Below are 17,936 nucleotides of genomic sequence, written 5' to 3' on the forward strand. Positions count from 1 at the left end.
ATCAATGTTTATTTAAAGTGATATATAGAAACAAAACAAATTTTAATATAAGTAAAAGAAAAAAAAATCTCTGCCATAAGGCCATTATAGCTGGGTATGTAAGAACACAGTTGCCCTAAACACACACACACACACACACACACACACACACACACACACACCAGCCGTTGTGTCCCATCACCCTACCCTAAGACCTAAAAACCACTTGAACTTCCCCAGCTGACACACTTCTGGTGTCTATAATTCAACGAGGAGTTCCCTCACCTTTTTGTCCTCATTTCTCCCTATTAAAAGATATGACAATTAGGAACCTGTGCATATGTGTTCAAGTCTCATGGAGTAAAGGAATATGATCCACCCACTGAAATACACTAATCAGTTAGTGGGGAAATGTACACTTGTCATAATTTCTTAATCGTTATCAATTGATCTCAGCCCTCAAGAAAACTTCCAATTAGAATGTTTCAACTCCACTTAAATTTTTGGCTTTGTATTAAAATTCTTCCTTGACTATATAAAGCTATCAACTTCAGATTTATAGTTATTATTATCCTGATACTCATCATTATCACTTAAAACTAACATTAGCAGAGCTCTATTTTTCCTCTATACAGTGTGCACTGAGATCTCTACACATAAGTTAGCTCATTCATTCCTCATGAGAATTACAATTGCTCTTGCTGATCAAGCAAAGAAATTGGATTTGAGTGGGCAGGTACTACCAAAGTCACATATCTATCTAGAATGAGTCAGAAATGGATTTAAATCCAGTTTTATCTACCTCCACAGTGTGTCCTCTTAAGTCTCTATGCTAGCAGGGCAATTTTATGTAACTGTCCACAGTTTTGCTTTCTCTAGCACAAATCTTGGGGGTGGCTTATCCTGCTTCCTTCTTCCTGGAGAAGGTTCTAAAGTTGCTTTCGTGACACAGTTTTCAGTGATCCTGAGTACTAGGCTTGGAAAGACCTGGGTGAAATTCCATCTCCACAATTCACAAAGGCGATGAACTTTGGATTTTACATTTGTAAAATAGATATCCAAATATCGCCATCAGACAGTTGTAAAAGGGATTTGGTGAATAAACATATGTCCAGTGTCTAGCAATGTGCCTTGAACATACAGGCTCTAAGGTATTGGTATTCTTTCCATCAACATGTGGCAGAAGTATTAATGGATAAAAGTTACAGAATGGTGTAATTAGAGAATTTAGGAGTGATCTAGCCAGAAATGCCAGATACCTAGGAAGGCTGGTACATTAAACATGCTGTATTGACTATCGCAAGAACAGGTGTGGTGAGAAGGAAGATGAGAGGCCCCCATGGGAAACTGAGGCAAAGGGATGGATTAGATGACTATTTAATTTCTGAATACTGTGGGGGAAAACCTACTCTCAGAGAAGAAACTCACAACCTTTGAGATTTGGGAGCTGAGTGGGACTGGGTGCACCACCCTTTCCAACAGCCACTGCCCAGACAGAAAGTTATCATTTCCCCACCAGGTGGCAGCTCAAGCAATCACCCCTGAGAAAGTTTGGGCCCTGTAACTGAAGTCACATAAAGATGATACAATAGATTTTAAGTTCAAAGAGATGACATTTGACAAATGAAAGATAATAATGCTAGAACTATTAAATGATTTATCAAGTCATAGAACTGGTTAGAAATTTTGTACATCAGATTTAACTCAATTTTTAGAAATTATTTGACAAAAAGATAGAGTGAGGAGCGATAGCTCACAGTCCACAATGTATAAGGATAAAGTCTTACTTCAGCCACAGCTATCATAGTAAATGCCAACTCTTTCAGCCACAGGATCATTAGGACATACCTGTGTGAGACACAATTCAGATGCAGAGGGGAAAGTCATACACATGTTCTAACTAAAACCTCAGGGAAATTATGGGTGCTGGGAATGGAACTACTTGAGTTGGAGATGAGCCAGAAGATTAGCTACAGTTCCTGGGATCTTTCAAAATGAAAACTCATTGGATTCTCAAATATAAAGTTTCTTCTTTTAAAATTTTTCATTTTATTATGTTTGAAACACTTAACGAGCAATTACCCACTTAATAGTGTTTTTTTCTTTTGGTGTTGGGGGGAACCCAGGCCCTTACACATGCTAAGCATGCACTCCCGCTGTGCTGCACCCCAGGCCCACCACTGCACAGTTTTGTGTGTGCAGAACAGTACTGCTGACCACAGGTACAATGTTGTACGTCAGATCTCTAGAGTTTATTTATCTCTTAACTCAAACTTTAAGCTTGTTCATTAGTAACTTCCCATTGCCCCTCCCCAGCACCTGACAACCAGCATTCCACTCTTTGAGTCTATGAATTTTCTGTTTTAGATATCTCATGTGAATGGAGTCATGCAGTATTTGTCTATGACTGGCTTGTTTCACTTAGCTTAATGCACTCTAGGTAGATCCATTTTGTAGCACATAACAGAATTTCCTTTTCTAAGGATGATTAGTTTTCTATTCTGTGTATATATACACATATATGTGACATACATGTACATATTATGTATGATATAAGATGTAGTTCCTATATCACATTTAATATGCATATCACTTATTCTTTATTCATTCATGTATCATGGACATATAGGTCATTTCCACATCTTTGATATCAAATCTGAATTATATTAGGGAACCATTAATAACATCTCTTCTACAAAGAGACTGAGACTCCCTTTTGGGTCCCCAGGAAAAGATCATTCTCCTAAAACTCCCCAAGCCTGTCCCAGACAGTTAGGTGGCTCAAGAGTACTTGATGCTAACACAAAGGTGGGTCAGTTATTAAGTCCTATAAGGTAAAAATCACCATGCAAAACTTTGAGAAATGAAGTTAGCATATATATTGTGCTCTCTTCTTTATGCTTTTCCCCTTCTTTCAGGAAAGTTTAATAATCAGAAACACTGCATTCAAAATCAGTGAACTCTGTATGACTGCAAGCATATTTCTCTTCATATTAAAATGATAAAATATCATTAAATAGTTATTAGTTGCTGACTCTTTATGTGTCTTATCCCATTCTAGCTTTCCTGTGATTCTAAGGGAGAGGTCCTATTATCAAGTTCAGCTTAATGCTGAAGAAACTGAGGTACACTCAGGTGAGGCGGTGCAGCCTCAGGAGGCTGAGGCAGGAGGATCATGAGTTCAACCAGCCTCAGCCACTTAGCAAGACCCTGAGCAACTCAGCAAGACCCTGTCTCTAAATAAAATATGAGAAAGGGCCAGGGACGCGATTCACTGGTTAAGCGCCCCTGAGTTCAATCCTCGGTATCAAAAAAAAGAAAAAAGAAATTAAGGCACAGTGTGAGGCCCTAGGTTTGATCCCCAATGGAATCAAGCAACAGAAAGGTTAAGGAATTCACCAAGTACCTATTCAACCCTCACATCAATTCAACAAGATAAATACTATCTGCTTCCTCACCTTAAAAAGATAGACACCAAGCACAGAGAAGTCCAATAATTCTCCTGTGCCCCTGCAGCTAGTGTGGAACAAGGCCAAGCTAAAAAACCTCTACCGCTTGACTTGAGAGCCACAGGGCAGATGCAGCAGATGAGCAGAGCCACAGCACTGCACATGTGCCTCAGCTGCCCTGAAATACCAGGAAGCAGTGCAGAAGTGAGGAAGGCACAGGCCAGCTCTACCACCCAATCAGTAAGAAGGTGGCGTGGACACACAGGTGTGCACCTGTATGAAACAGGTAATGTCAACACACTTCTGTGTGGTGTTCAGAAAGGACACATGCTCTGAAACAGGTCATCAGGGTGTGATTTTGTTCCACTCCTTATTAACTGATGCCCTTGAGTAAATCACTTAATCTCTAAGCCTTGTTTTCTTACACTGAAATGTGGGTAATAATATATACGTTACAGCGATGCTGTAAGTGCTATAAGATTTATACATAAAAGACATACGTAAGTGCCAATCACTGTTCCTGAGCCAAACAGCTGCCTAACAAAGATTCCACTCTTTAGTGCCATTTTTCTCTTTATTGGCTTTATAGGAGGAAAAAGAATACCAAAGTACAAGCCTTAAAGTCACTCAGAGCACAATATGGTTTTTACCAGGCTGGCAGTCATATACCGTCAAGCAGGTTGGACCCTGCAGAAGAGAACCCAGACAAAGGGGTGAAACTGAACTGTAGCTCACACCTACATAAAGAACAGATCCACCCACACACACCTTTTTCCACATTCTAAAAGTGGCATGCCTCTACTGCTGCGCCACTCAAAATTGTTTATTCTTATTCATTCTCAGACTATCTTCCTAAAAGTAGTTAGGAAGCCAGAGAAATTCTCCATGAAAACTAGGTTTTTCCTTGGCTAATTCATAAACTTCACTGAAGTCAGTTTGCAAAGACCAGAACAATTAGGTTTTGCACTCCTCACGAGGTTACTTTTCCTTGGATGACTTCAATCAACAGAGAAGTGCGCCCTTAATCATGAATTTACATAACTAAGATGCATTGAGTTTTTACCAAGTTCAGCAACACTATATACATAACATCCCTGAGCAGAGGTAGAGGTCTGACATTCATTCACGTTTTAAAAAAGAAGAAAAAAATAGCTGAGTTCTATTGCATGATCACAAGGGAAAGGAATAAAGACAAGAAAATAATTTTTCAGCACATTCTAAATGCTGGATTCTTTGTAGTAAGAACCTTCCCTTAAATAATCCTTCTAATCAAAACCATAAGTATTGTTTAAAATATCTGAATGATTTAAGCTGGATGTTGAAGATAAGGGAAAGAGACACTGGCTTCTCATTTTTTAACCTTCTGAATTATTTTAATTTTTTCACCCATATGTATTTTATTTTAATTATGCTGGGAGAGATAGACATGATTACCCAACCTACATAGGAGGAAACAGAATACATCAATTTTAAGGTAACTTTTTTGGCTAAAAAACGATGGAGTCATCATTTAAAAATAATACTGTCTTAGAAAAAAGAGTTTCAGGGAAGTTCAGAGTTCATTCTTGGGAACTCTGTTTTCTCACTAATATGGAATTGGTTGGCCACTAAGAAAAATAAAACTAGGCCAAAATGAAGGACTTGAGGAAGGGATTTTTAAAAAAGAAAGAAAAAGAAAAAAGATCATCATCGTGAGCTTAGGGCAGGGAGTTGACTGGGGCTAAGCAAATGGATGGCTCAGCACAGGAGGGCCTGCTAAGATTGGAACTCATAAATCTGTAATGGAGCCAATCAGCACAATTATATAATTTTTTCCCAGTGGACCTGGGAGAGTCCAGAAGTGGTTGACTCAGGATTGGCAGTATATACGTGGTGTTAAGCAAGGGCTTTAGAAGTCTTGAGAGGACCTGTAGTTTCAAAGCAGGTAAGATACTGAGCCTGTCTTCCAACCCCTCTGAGAACAAACTTAAAAGTAGAGTAAGATTAAAAGGAAATGAAAAGACAGACACCAGACCTCATGAAAATAGGGAGCAGATCTCGCAAGGATTTATGTGCAAAGGGCAGGGGCCACTTTAGAGGGGGAGGAGCAAACCTAACCAAAGGAACCTCCACAAGGTTTTGAGCTCAAAGGCAGCAGAAGCATCAGCAGGCAAACGTGAGATGTGGAAAGGCACCCAAAGGAACTCCCCAGGCATCTGAGGGAGAGACACCATATCAGTGGACCCTGCCATTGGCATCCGTACACCCACCCCAAGGTTCCAATTCAGGAACCAGAGGTTCAACAGAAAGCTCTTCTTTAAAGAAACTGCAAGACATTCAAAAAGCTAAGCCTCTACACTAGATGTTGACCCGCTACCCTCTCATTCTTGTATTTGGAATGGAGGAGGAGAAGAGCAAGAGATGCTAGACTGAGTGCTGTCAGACTGCAAAGTCCAGAAAAAAACAAACAGAAAAATTGTCCCTTAAAACAAAATGATAAAATGTAAGGAACAGAAACAAAGTTGAAAAATTCTAATTATATGCCCAGAAGGACCTGAGAAGGTAAGACTGTCTTAAGACAACTTCAGGATGCTATGAAAGAGGGACACTCAGAATTCAACAAAGAAAAAGATTTTCCTCAAAGTAAAAAAAAAAAAATATATATATATATGAGAGAGAGAGAGAGAGGAAGAAAATAAAGTTTGGAAAAAGCCACCCACAGCAGAAGACAACAACAACATATGAAATATGAGAGAATAAATTCAACACACAGGCAACCAGTCCATAAGATGCAACATCTGATTAACAGGAATCCTGCAGAACACAAGTAAAATGAAGAGGCAAGAATGAGAAAAACTACAGTTTAAGAAAATTTCCCCAAGGTAAAAAGAAAACAGACATATGTATTAAACTAAAGTGCTTAGAAAGGACTATGTACAATGAATGAATAAAGTCCAATGGAGACATCCATCCTCCATCCACCTATCCACCCATTCACCCACACATCCATGCAACAAAGGCCACTCATTGTTTTAGATGGCAGAGAGGCAACCATTATGCAGACAGATATAGTAACTGGTCTCAAAGAGCTCATATTTTAGAGCCAGAGACAAGAACAAAGAAAATAATTAAACAAGATCATTTCAGACAATGTTCAGTGTTACTGCGAAGAGGGAACTAAAAGGAGGGGCAAGAAGATCAAGAATGAAGAGTGAGCTCCTTGGACTGTGGAGAACAAGAGAGTCTCTGAGAAGGTGGCACTGCTAAATGTTGAACCAATGACCTGTGTGGTCTGTACCTCAGTTTTGTCATCTGTCAAATCAGGATGATAACAGCACCAACCTAATAGGGCTGTTGTGAGGATGCACAAGTTAATATGTATAAAGCACTTAGAAGAATGATGCACAGAAGGGTCAGCATAAGGGTCACCTATGCTTCACGTTCCTATATTACAGTACAGAAAGAGCTCCAAGCTATATTGTTACATGAGAACAAAGCTCAGAGGAATGTGTGTAGAATGCCGTATGTGGCATATAAAACAAGGAAAATTGAAAAGACGTATTATACTTTTTGCATAAAAGAGCTCTGGAAGGATATTTAAAAAATGAATAAAAGTGTTTACCTGGTTTATCTTTGGATGGAGAAATGGGAAGAAGTAGAAGATGGAGGCATAGATAAAAGCACAACTTTTCAGTGTACACTGTATTTTCATTGAATTTGAGGCTTTTAAGCTAGGTGAATATATTACCCATTCAAAACATTATGTTAGCTGGGTGCAGTGGCGCACACCTGTCATCCCACAGCTCAGAAGGCTGAGGCAGGAAGATCAGGAATTCAAAGTCAGCCTCAGCAAAGGCGAGGTGCTAAACAACTCAGGGAGACCCTGTCTCTAAATAAAATACAGAACAGGGCTGGGGATGTGGCTCAGTGGTTAAGCGACCCTGGGTTCAATCCTGGTGCAAAAAAAAACAAAAAAACAAAAAACAAGAAATAAACATTATGTTAAAAACAACAGTATTCATTAATCCAACTAGCATTTTTCTCATCTTCTGTCATCAAAATGGTATGAAGGACACTCTGTAGGATTAAAAAGGACATGGACAAAGGCAAGATCCTGGCCTCTGCCTGCCAGAAGTGTGGGCTCCACCTGGAGAGACAGAGCATGCACAGGAGGGACAGCCAGGAGGAAGGACATCCTACCCGGGTACATAAAACACTATGGGCTCCCACTTTGGTCATGCTGACAGGGGATGGCTCTTCAGAGGTACTTACCCCGTTGTATAAGGGATGTTGATGCCCCCTAGATTGATGCTTTCACATCCAACAATAAATAGGGTTGAAAAACACAATAAAGACACACCGCTGCAGATCATTGCTAATTTTGCAGATTCTCTTGCACCAAGTTTCAATTTTTTTATAATGTAGCCTCCGAGGACAATACCAACACCAGCACTGGGGACAATAATAACACCTGGGAAAAAGAGAAGGGGAGGGTTAATTTGAACTAACATACATGTTTGTTTGTCTTTTCCAATTATTCTGTTCTGTTTGCTCATTAGTACTAGAGTAAAGAATTTTAAAATTGTTGTCATCAATAAATAAAAGGGTGTGTGATTCTGTAGTATAATATCACTTTCAAAACCTAATGATCAACAAAGGACTCACATCCTGATGTTATAAAGAACGTTAACAAAGCAATAAGATAAACAACCCCTTAGAAAAGTAGGCAAAACTTGAATCCAACCTTCACCAAAAAGAAAATACAGATGACCAGTGAGCACATGAAAGGCACCCACTTCATTGCTAAGAGGGAAATACAGATTAAAACCACAGTGAAACACTACTATCTGCACCAATGGTAAAAATTTAAGTCACAATACCACATGTTGGCAAAGATAGAGTGTTGGGAACTCTCAACCTTGGTGGGATGTTAATACTGACACTACTTTGAAATATAAATTGGCATTATAGAGTGGAAAATATATACCCCTGTAACTGGCAATTCCATTTCTGGATCCATATTTTGAAGAAATTCATGCACCCAGGCAACAAAAGAGATTACAAGATATTTGAAACACTCTAAGAGCCAAAAAACTGGCAATAAACCAAGTGTCCATTAACAGATGCATTATATGTAATATATTCATATAATGCAGTATATGAATATACATTCATATATTGCAATTAAAAGGAATATACTATACAGCAATTAAAAGGAAGAAATATAGACACATATAATATGTGGCTGAATTCTACCAAGACAATGTCCAATGAAAGAAAGAAATTGCAACAGAATACTATACATGACATGTTTATACTTGCATCAAGTACTAGGAATACAGGTACATACACAGGTAATACAACTGGGGAAAAAAAACCCAGAAGGTAACTGTCATAAGAGCCAAGATAGTAGGGGAATCAGTGATAGGAAGGAAGGGGTTCCTCTGGTGTTGAAAACATGCCATTCCATAATCTGGGTAATAGCTACTGCTATGGCCTGAATGGTCTGTATGTCCCCCCAAAAATTCATATGTTGACATATGTGGGATTCGGGTATGATTAGATCGTCAAGGTGGAGGCCAAATGAATGGGATAAGTATTCTAATAAAGATACCCAAGAGCCAGGCTCAATGGCACACACCCGTAATGCCCGCAGCTTGGGAGGCTGAGGCAATAGGATCATGAGTTCAAAGCTATCCTCAGCAACTTAGTGAGACCCTGTCTCTAATTAAATATAAAAATGGAGTGGGGATGTGGTTCAGTGGCTAAGTGCCCCTCAGTTCAATCCCTGGTACCAAAAACAAAACAGAACACAAACAAACCCTGAGAGTTCCTCATCCCTCTTGCTGTGTGAGTACATGATAAGGCACCATCTAAGAGAAAGACACCAGACACCAAACCTTCTCATGTCTTGATCTTGGACTTCCGGTCTCTAGAACTGAGAAATAAATTCCCCTTGTTTATAAACCATCCTGTCTATGGTTATCTTGTTGCAGCAACCCAAACAGAAGAAACAAATGTTTCCTTTATATTTATTCCTTACCTCTATATTTTCGTCAATGCATTTATTTCACAGTAAAAAATAATAATATAGAAATAATTTTACAATCTAAAAGAGGTTACACGTAGGCGATAGATAATTAGAATGTAATGCAATTGTTCTACCAAGGGCATGGAGAATACAGGAGAAGAGGCACTTTTGTCTTCCCTGGGAGAAGTCAGCAAGGCCTTCTCACAGAGGCACTATGTAAGCTGATACCACAGATGAGACAGAATTTGTCCAATGGCCCAGCACAGAGAGAACATCCTATACAAAGGAAATAACATGTCGAGAAGCAGGAGATAACGGAATTAGAATTCAGAGCAGTCCACAATATTGGGAGGGTGGAAGGCAAGTTGTTAGGAGGTGGTAGGACATGGGGATAAGAGGTTAGGAAGAGTGAGACCATGAGAGACAAGGAAAGATGCTCAGACTGTGTGTCTGGACAGGTCACTGGAGAATCCTCAACTGGGTCAGATGGTATTTGAGTGACACATTGTGAAGGCTCCTCTAAGTGAGATGCGAAGGAGCTTAACTGGGGTGAAAACCTGAGTCAGAGAAGTGGTCCGGAGGGTAACTGCAAAGGTCCTATGAGCCACAGTAAGGCTGTGCCCTGGTAGCACAATAAACTAGATAATGAGACTGGGGGAGAAGGAATAGGAGGACTAGTGCAGGACACTCAGGCAGGGGGATCCAGAATAGGAGGGTAAGGTGTGGGGGGCTATTCCGTGGTCTCCACGGTGCACATGCTGAGTTGAAGGCCCGTGGAACTATCAGACAGAAATGCCTCCCACTGTCCTACCTGGGGGCTGTAAGCTCCAGGAAGAGCCAGGCTGGGGTGTAACCTGTAGTTGAATTCATGGCAGAGCTGGGATGTTACAAGATGGCACAGAGTGAGAAACGAAAAGAGCCAAAACCCAAAGAAAGCTGAAAAGAAGCAGCCACAGAAGCAAAAGAAAATCCAGAAAAGACAAATGTCACAGGGAGGATAAAACTTGGGATTTGTAGCCATGTCATCACAGATTAGCTTCTGAAACTTTCTAAGCCAGACATCTTTACTAAGGAGCTGTGCACCTTTTATGTGAGAACCAAGATGGCACGCACTCTCTGTGGGTAGATACAGCACATGGCATATGGTACACGATATAAACTGTAGGAACAGTCGGAGCAACTGTGCCATAGAAAACTAAAGAGAGAGAGAGTTTCGAGGAGAGAATGGAAAGTGGTGTCAAATGCCTCAGAAATCCAGTAAGGAAGACTGAATGGAAACCATCATGTCCCTGGAATCCTTGGCAAGAGCAATTTTAAGGGTGTCATAAAAGAAGAAGCCAGACTGCAATGGCTTGAGAAGTCAGTCTTAAGACTGTGGAGACTGGGACTTGATTGCTTTTTCTAGAACTCTGGCTATTAAAGGAAGGAGGGGTAGAAGTCTACAGTTAGAGTGAAGCCAAAGTAAACCTGAGGTTCAGGGAGGGAGTCGTCTGTTTGCTAAGATGCAGAGGGGACTTGTGTATGTTTACATACTGAGGAAAATACACTGCAACAGAGTGGGAGGTTGAATGCAGAGGAGAAAGATAGCTAATGACAATGTGAGGTCCTTGAAAAGTCAACACAGATCATCTGTTTAGCCCTGGAGAAGGCTTCACCTAGACCAGAACAGGGGACAAGTCTGCAAGGGGGCGGCAGCTGCACAAATGTTAACTCTCCCTTTTGGTTATGTTTCCATTACTTTGGAAACAATGTAATATGTGTGGCAATAAAACATTTGAAAAGCATAGAAAAGTATGAAAGAACATAATTGAATACTTTCATATTTAACTACTTACATTCTGGCATAGTTTGTTTCCTTAGGAAAAACAATGATGACATGATATGTATTCATATTTTATAGCTTCATTTTGGGTGTTAGGTACAATTGGAAACAAAACCAACTCTTAGAAGAGATACTGAGAACTTTCCATGTGACCAAGAGTTGGCATAATTCTAGTAGCACTCAATAGGAACTTGTAATGGTCTTGGCACGTGGAGGGACCTGATACATCCGATACCAGAAATCTGCAGCTGAGTGGATGGGCATGGCTGGTGGCTTGTCCTAACATGTCAACAGTCCCCATAAAGAGCAGAAGAGGATGGTTAGATTAATCTGAAATCGTGGTTTTGCCTGGCAACCATTTTGTCATCTTCATCAGAGTCCCATAAAATAGCTAATGGCCCTTTTGTGGATGAGGAAATTGAAGGTTCAGAGCAGTAACTTGGCTAAAAGTGCAGAGAGAGAGGAAGAGAAAGGGGTGAAAGAGACTAAAAATTGACTTCTTGTGTTCCCAGCCCAGCACGCTGTTAAGGTCTGTAAACAAGTCAGATTGTCACCTGTTATTTTGCCAGAGAAATGTTAGAGTCTGTAAACAAGTCTGCATGGTGCCTGGCAAAATGCCAGAGGGAGTGGTTTGTGAAGTAACAAAAGCAAGCCATTAAGTGTGGAGATTCCTTATTGGTTGACTGCTGTATCTATTTTATGCTAATTAGATAGGCTGTGTAAAATGTATAAATACCGCTCCTGTCCTACAATAAACAGGGCTCCTACTCCTGCTGTATCAACATACACAAGTTGTTTGTCACCCCCCGGGATATTTTGCCCAGTCAGCCGGGCTGCGGCAGCACACCAGATCCACATTACCACATCAGCCACTTAGAGCCAAGAGGAACCTGAAATCTTACAGGTAAATTGGGAGCTTCATGATGAGAGAAGCTGATTAATAAAGCATCCTCCTCATTAAGGAAAAGCACACAGGATGTCAATGTGATTAGAGAGGCAGAATTTTACCCTAAGAATGAAAATGGTCCATTGACAAAAGTTCTATTTCCATTGAACAATTTATGGAGTGCCAGGTACATGCAAAGCTCAGGATAACAAAAACAAAAGTCCTCCTGTTCAGAACTGAGTCATAATTTTAAAACAGGATAATTTGACTATGCATCTTAGTGTTCAGTCTTAAAAATAGAAAATTTGTCATCAGTAAATATTAGGGTGCATCAAATGGGATGAAGACCCACTAACATTTTCTCCTTATATCCCAAAGGTCTTCTAAATCTCACCACTCTGTTGAAACGGGAAGCCTGTTAATCTTCTTCTTCTTCTTCTTCTTTTTTTTTTTTTTTGTTTGCTTTTCTAGGATTGAACCAGGGCCTTGTGCATGCAAAGCAAGCACTCTACCAACTGAGCTATGTCCCCAGCCCCAAGTCTGTTAATCTGTATAACTCTCAGAAAGACGCTCAAATGTTTGGTTTGGGGAATTTTAGTCATCCTGAGATAAACAGGCAAGGTTTGGCGCTGGGGAACAGTGGGAACCGGGTTAGGGCAGGAGAGCCTCACTGCGCTCTCTCAAAGCCAGCTCTGGGTAAATCAGCTGGAGTTTGGGGTTAGCTCCTACAGGGAACTAGGGTTCCCCTATGATCTCACTCCCTTTGTGAGGATGGGGACCATACAAAAGAGAGCTCTCTCAGCAGAAGTTACTGTCCTGCATCTAACCCAGTCTGAGTTTAATTTCACTTCCTTGGCTGGTTCCCGCCTTCCCTCCACTTGGTCTCCCCAGACCCCAAAGTCATCCCGGGCCTCTGTTCCTCTGAGCCCACCACGCCTGCCCTTTTCCCAGTCTCAGGAGGATCATGTTGTGGCCCCCTGAGTTCCTTCTCCGCGCGCCCCCTAGTGGCCAGGACAAGGCGAGCGCGGGGACAGGTGAATGGGGAAATCACATTAATTGGTCTAGCAGGTTTGAGGGGAGAGTTTGAGGTGGATAGAGTTGAAAAGATGGGAATGCTGCACCAAGACCAGGGACTCATGGCCTGAGGGACCAATGGCAGAAGACAGAGGTCAATGCAACTCCAGATGTGGGTTCTGTAGCCAGACTCCCAGAGTTCAAAACTCAGCTCAGCTACCTACAATCTGCATGTCTTTGGACAAGTTACTGAACATTTCCAGGATTCATATTCTCTATTTTTTAAAATGTTGGTAACAGTAGTACCACCCTCAAAGGATTGTTGGGATTAAGATCTTATGCTTAAGATCTGACCCACAATTTATATCCAATGAACATTGGTAATCATCACCACCACCATTTATAAATTGCTATCATCTGTCTAAAATTAACAAGTTTAACTTTTGCACACATACTGGAATTCTAATTAGGCTAGCTTGTACATGTTATTTACAAGCTAATAAAATTTTTATTTAATGTATGGGATTGAATTTAAGCAATCTATTAATGACCCAATATAAACTTCTGTGTGTTCCTTAATATATAAAACTTTTATATTTAACTACTATATGTGCCTAAACACAAAACAGTTATATATTTATCTACAAGTGCATATTCTCTGAATCTAAAGAACTCACCACAACATTAAGTATTGGCAAAGAAGAAGATTCTTCTTTGTTCATAAAAGGTCTGGGAATACCCTGATACTTTTCAGTTGGAATACCCTGTGACCCTTTTATCTTCTCATTTATCCAAGGAAATTGGCATAATAATTGTTCCTTCTCCTAATGTCAAGCACTGTTATCCCATAACATTAGATTTTGAAACCTTTTGTTCTGGGTCACAATATTACTTGCCCTTGTTTGCATGGAACTGAAGTGTCTTCATGGAAAGTGATAGTTATTTAATTTCTAAATATTTAAGCAACTGGATGAACTTTTCCTCTTCACTCCAGTTTTTCTCAATATATAGACATTACCTGTATTATAAGTAGACACATAACATATGACTGGGAGCACCAGAAGTCCTTGCACTGAAGGAGAGGACAAAAAATAGGCAGCCCAATCATTATTGAGAATGTTATAGGTTTGGGGAACTTCAGTTGTCTGTTGTTGAGTTGTTAAGGACAACAGTTTGCATTTATGGTATACAAAGCTAGCACCTGTCATCATACCTGCCACCATCTATTGTGTTTACTTTTCCATCTTTCTACCAAGTTCTTGAACACCAGAGGGTCTATATCCTCCTTATCTGCCTCATTGTCTAGTATTTACCAGGCTTGATTTGAATATATGAATGAATAAACAAATTTCACTATGTACAATTTATCATATAAAATCTTTGAGTGATTTATTCATTTATTTCCATTTCAATTATTCTTTTCCCTAGGCTACATCCCTTTTCACAAATATAAAATCTGATATCTAATTGGGAACTAATAAAACTTGCTAAAATCATTTTAAAACTGACAGGTAGTAAATATCTAGACTGATGCCTGGAAAACCTCTCTTTAACCAAAATTATGAATCGAACACTAGTAAAAGCTTATGGTGGCAAGCCACCAAAGGTAACAGATCAAGTGATGTCAGTCTCACATATCTCTTTTCTATTGGGAAGTCACAGTGGTGGGGAATGTCCCATCATGGTGAACAAAGTGAACACAGATGGGTTCTAAGAATTCTCACCACCCTTATGCTCTTGGATCCAGATTCTCTGTCCTTGTCTGGTTTTGCACAGCCAAAATTTTCTTTAGTTACATTGAAAATAAATGGCTTGCAAATGTGACTGTAAGTAAATAAGGAATATCAGTTTGTTGCATTTACTTTTTGTTTAGTAAAGAATATCACTGTAAACCATTAATGATGTCCAGATTCTGTTGCTACCTTTGGGGAAGAGCTGGCGCAGGGAAGAGGACAGAAAACAGGATGAGTGTCTGAAAAAGAATGAAATACAAATCATTTATTTACACATTCATTTTCCCTCTCCCTTCACACACGTGTGTGCATATGCCTGCACGCACGCACACACACACACACACACAAACACACACACATGAGGGAGGGGTGGGAATGTGGACTATTGGCCAGGTAGTATGGTAATCTACTTTTAGTGTAGTCATTCACTTAATGCTCAGTATTTTATGGATTTTAATATTCTGAGATCAGAAAATGCCTTACAACAAGAGTATCTTAGCCTTATGTTAGGATCTAATTAGCGTTTTTCTTTCACAGTGACTCAAAATTATGGGGCATCTTACCGTCAGTGGTGTCTTAGATGGGAAGGAGGATAACGTTCTCCCCACATCATGTCTAAAGATTGGGAGAGCACGTAAGTCAACCCAAATATGCTTAACTTTTCTAAATCCTATTCTTCTAACCCTTATGATTCAAAATAAATTCTCCTCTTGCCTCAGATAAATTATTTTACCTTTTTAAATTTCCATTCTTGCAAACATTTCCTTGATGAAAACAAGTATCAGTTATTGTCAGTGGAGAACAACTAAAGAGAATGTTTGAAAAATCCAAACCTTAAAGCTAACAAATTTTAAATTGTCTGACAATAGAAATCACAGTAAGATACATTCTCACAAACTCTACATAAATCTGTGAAGAAGAAAAAAAGCACAATCCCAATTGTACATATCCCAATCTTACTGTTTTGAAAAATTAGGAATCCCTTCACAACAATGAACTGGGTGTATCATTAGAATTAATTTGATTTTTTTTAAAGAATTTGGGGCTGTTTTAAGACACACAGCAAACTATTTCTTTAAACCCATGATATTTCATACTATGACTTCAAGCCAAATTGGATTTGGGATTAAGAAAAGCAGCCTGAGGATGTAGAGCTAAACTATATATGTCACAAAGGTTATCAGTACTGAAAAGATGTCTGTAAGAGAAGTGGAGGAAGTTCATGGATTCATTTTAAAACTTCTCCTGAGGCAGGCAGGCCAGCAGAGTAGCCAGGCTAACACAGGGCTGAAGACCATCGGTCTCAAGTTTTCCCCTCTAGAGCTTCAGGACACTGAGACCAGCAGGTCCACTCCAAATGCTGTCTCCTTTGACTTACTAATAAAGGCTTTTTACTAATGAAAGAATTACACTCTTCTAAAAACCTCAGTCTCGATGTCTTCAGCATGAAGATATCCATACAAAGCCCATATTTTCCTTCCCTTAGGCCCAGTGGATCTCATTAGCCTGTAATAACACCATCTTCAACTCTTTGCCAACTCAGGGAATCATTGTGCAGCAGCAGAGAAATATGAGAACCCCAATCTTGGGAATTCAAAGTTTTGGGAACACTGAAGGAAAGGTAATGAAAAGAACATTCAACAGAGAAAAACAACCAGGCTTTTCATTTCAGGTTTCTGCCAAGCTGCGGCTGAAATAATGCACAAACACCAATGCCAAGCTGTGTCATGAAAGGGACTCTAAAATCAAATTAAATTAATATTTCATCTTTAATGGCTCACCAGCCTAAAAGCATTTTCTGAATCCAGGCAATAAAACCACAGAGGGCAAAACAACTTGAAATGATGAAATGCAAAAATCAGTGTTTACTTCCGTTTCTTTTTCCCCCTTGAAGGTGAAAAGTTTTAAGCCATACTGCAGGCGGGGAGGGGTGGCAGAAGGCAGGAAAGGCCTTCTGTAGAGGAAATCAGTACCTTACTGGAGGTACTAGAGGAATAATAGTACCTTACTAACTTTTTCAGTTATCAAAATAAGCCTCAAATGAAGTTACAATGCTGAAGTTTCCATTTATAGAGGCCAAGCCTGCAGATGTGGGCTCCAGCCAAATGCAAAGCCCTCTTCAGAGGCTCTTCCTGCCAGATCCATTTTCTTTTTTTTTTGGGGGGGGGGGGCGGGTAGGGGAGGGGTACTGGGGATTGAACTCAGAGGCACTCAACCACTGAGCCACATCCCCAGCCCTATTTTTTTTGTATTTTATTCAGAGAGAGGGTCTCATTGAGTTGCTTAGTGCCTTGCTTTTGCCGAGGCTGGCTTTGAACTTGTAATCCTCCTGCCTCAGCCTCCTGAGCTGCTGGCATTGCATACATGTGCCACCATGCCCAGTCCCAGATCCAATTTCTGTCAGCAGTTTTCAACTTCTCGGTCCACTGTTGTCCAAATCCAGTAGCTCTCGGAGCTCTCCCATGGAGAAGGTTAAGCATCATTATGGACACTAACAGCTGACCTGCAAAAACCTGACAAAGCTATCCTTCCCCTGGGAGAAGCAAGCCGATTTTTAAAACTCTATTTGTCTGAAAAAAAAAAAAATTTTTTTTTGAGACAAACTCCTGTACACCTAAACTATACCTGTTACAGTGTCCTTGTCCCAAAAAAGGCCAGGTGAGAATTTTGCTCTTTAGAAACCATATTAATTCTGCCAGGCAAATGGGGGGAACCAAAGCAGTCATTTCATAGTAGAATCAAATCACTAATTTGAACACATTGTGTTTTTCTTTTCTTTCAAATTGAAGCTTCACTGACTATAACTTATATCCTATATAATTTGCCTAATTTAAATGCACAGCTCGATGATTTATTGTATATTCAGAGATACATAAGCATCACCAAAACCTTAGAATATTTTCATCACCCTACAAAGAAACCCTACTAGCTATGACATACTTCCTTCCAACCCCACCTTACTCAGTCCCAGCCCTGTGGCTTTAAGTTTGCCTGTTTTATATAAATGGAGTCATATATCATGTATGTCTCTTCTGTCGCTTAG

At 39.9% G+C, this 17,936-nt stretch overlaps 1 protein-coding gene across 2 annotated transcripts in view; it reads right to left on the reverse strand.

The window, feature by feature from the left end:
- Positions 1-17,936, reverse strand: part of Slco5a1 (solute carrier organic anion transporter family member 5A1) — a 129,698-nt gene that overhangs the window by 14,075 nt on the left and 97,687 nt on the right. For both annotated transcript variants that reach the window (XM_076836336.1, XM_076836335.1), the window contains one exon: positions 7,680-7,878. In XM_076836336.1, the coding sequence (XP_076692451.1) occupies positions 7,680-7,878 (199 nt within the window). The remainder of the gene's footprint in view (positions 1-7,679; positions 7,879-17,936) is intronic.

This window comes from Callospermophilus lateralis, chromosome 16 (assembly GCF_048772815.1).
Source record: "Callospermophilus lateralis isolate mCalLat2 chromosome 16, mCalLat2.hap1, whole genome shotgun sequence".
Taxonomy (NCBI): domain Eukaryota; kingdom Metazoa; phylum Chordata; class Mammalia; order Rodentia; family Sciuridae; genus Callospermophilus; species Callospermophilus lateralis.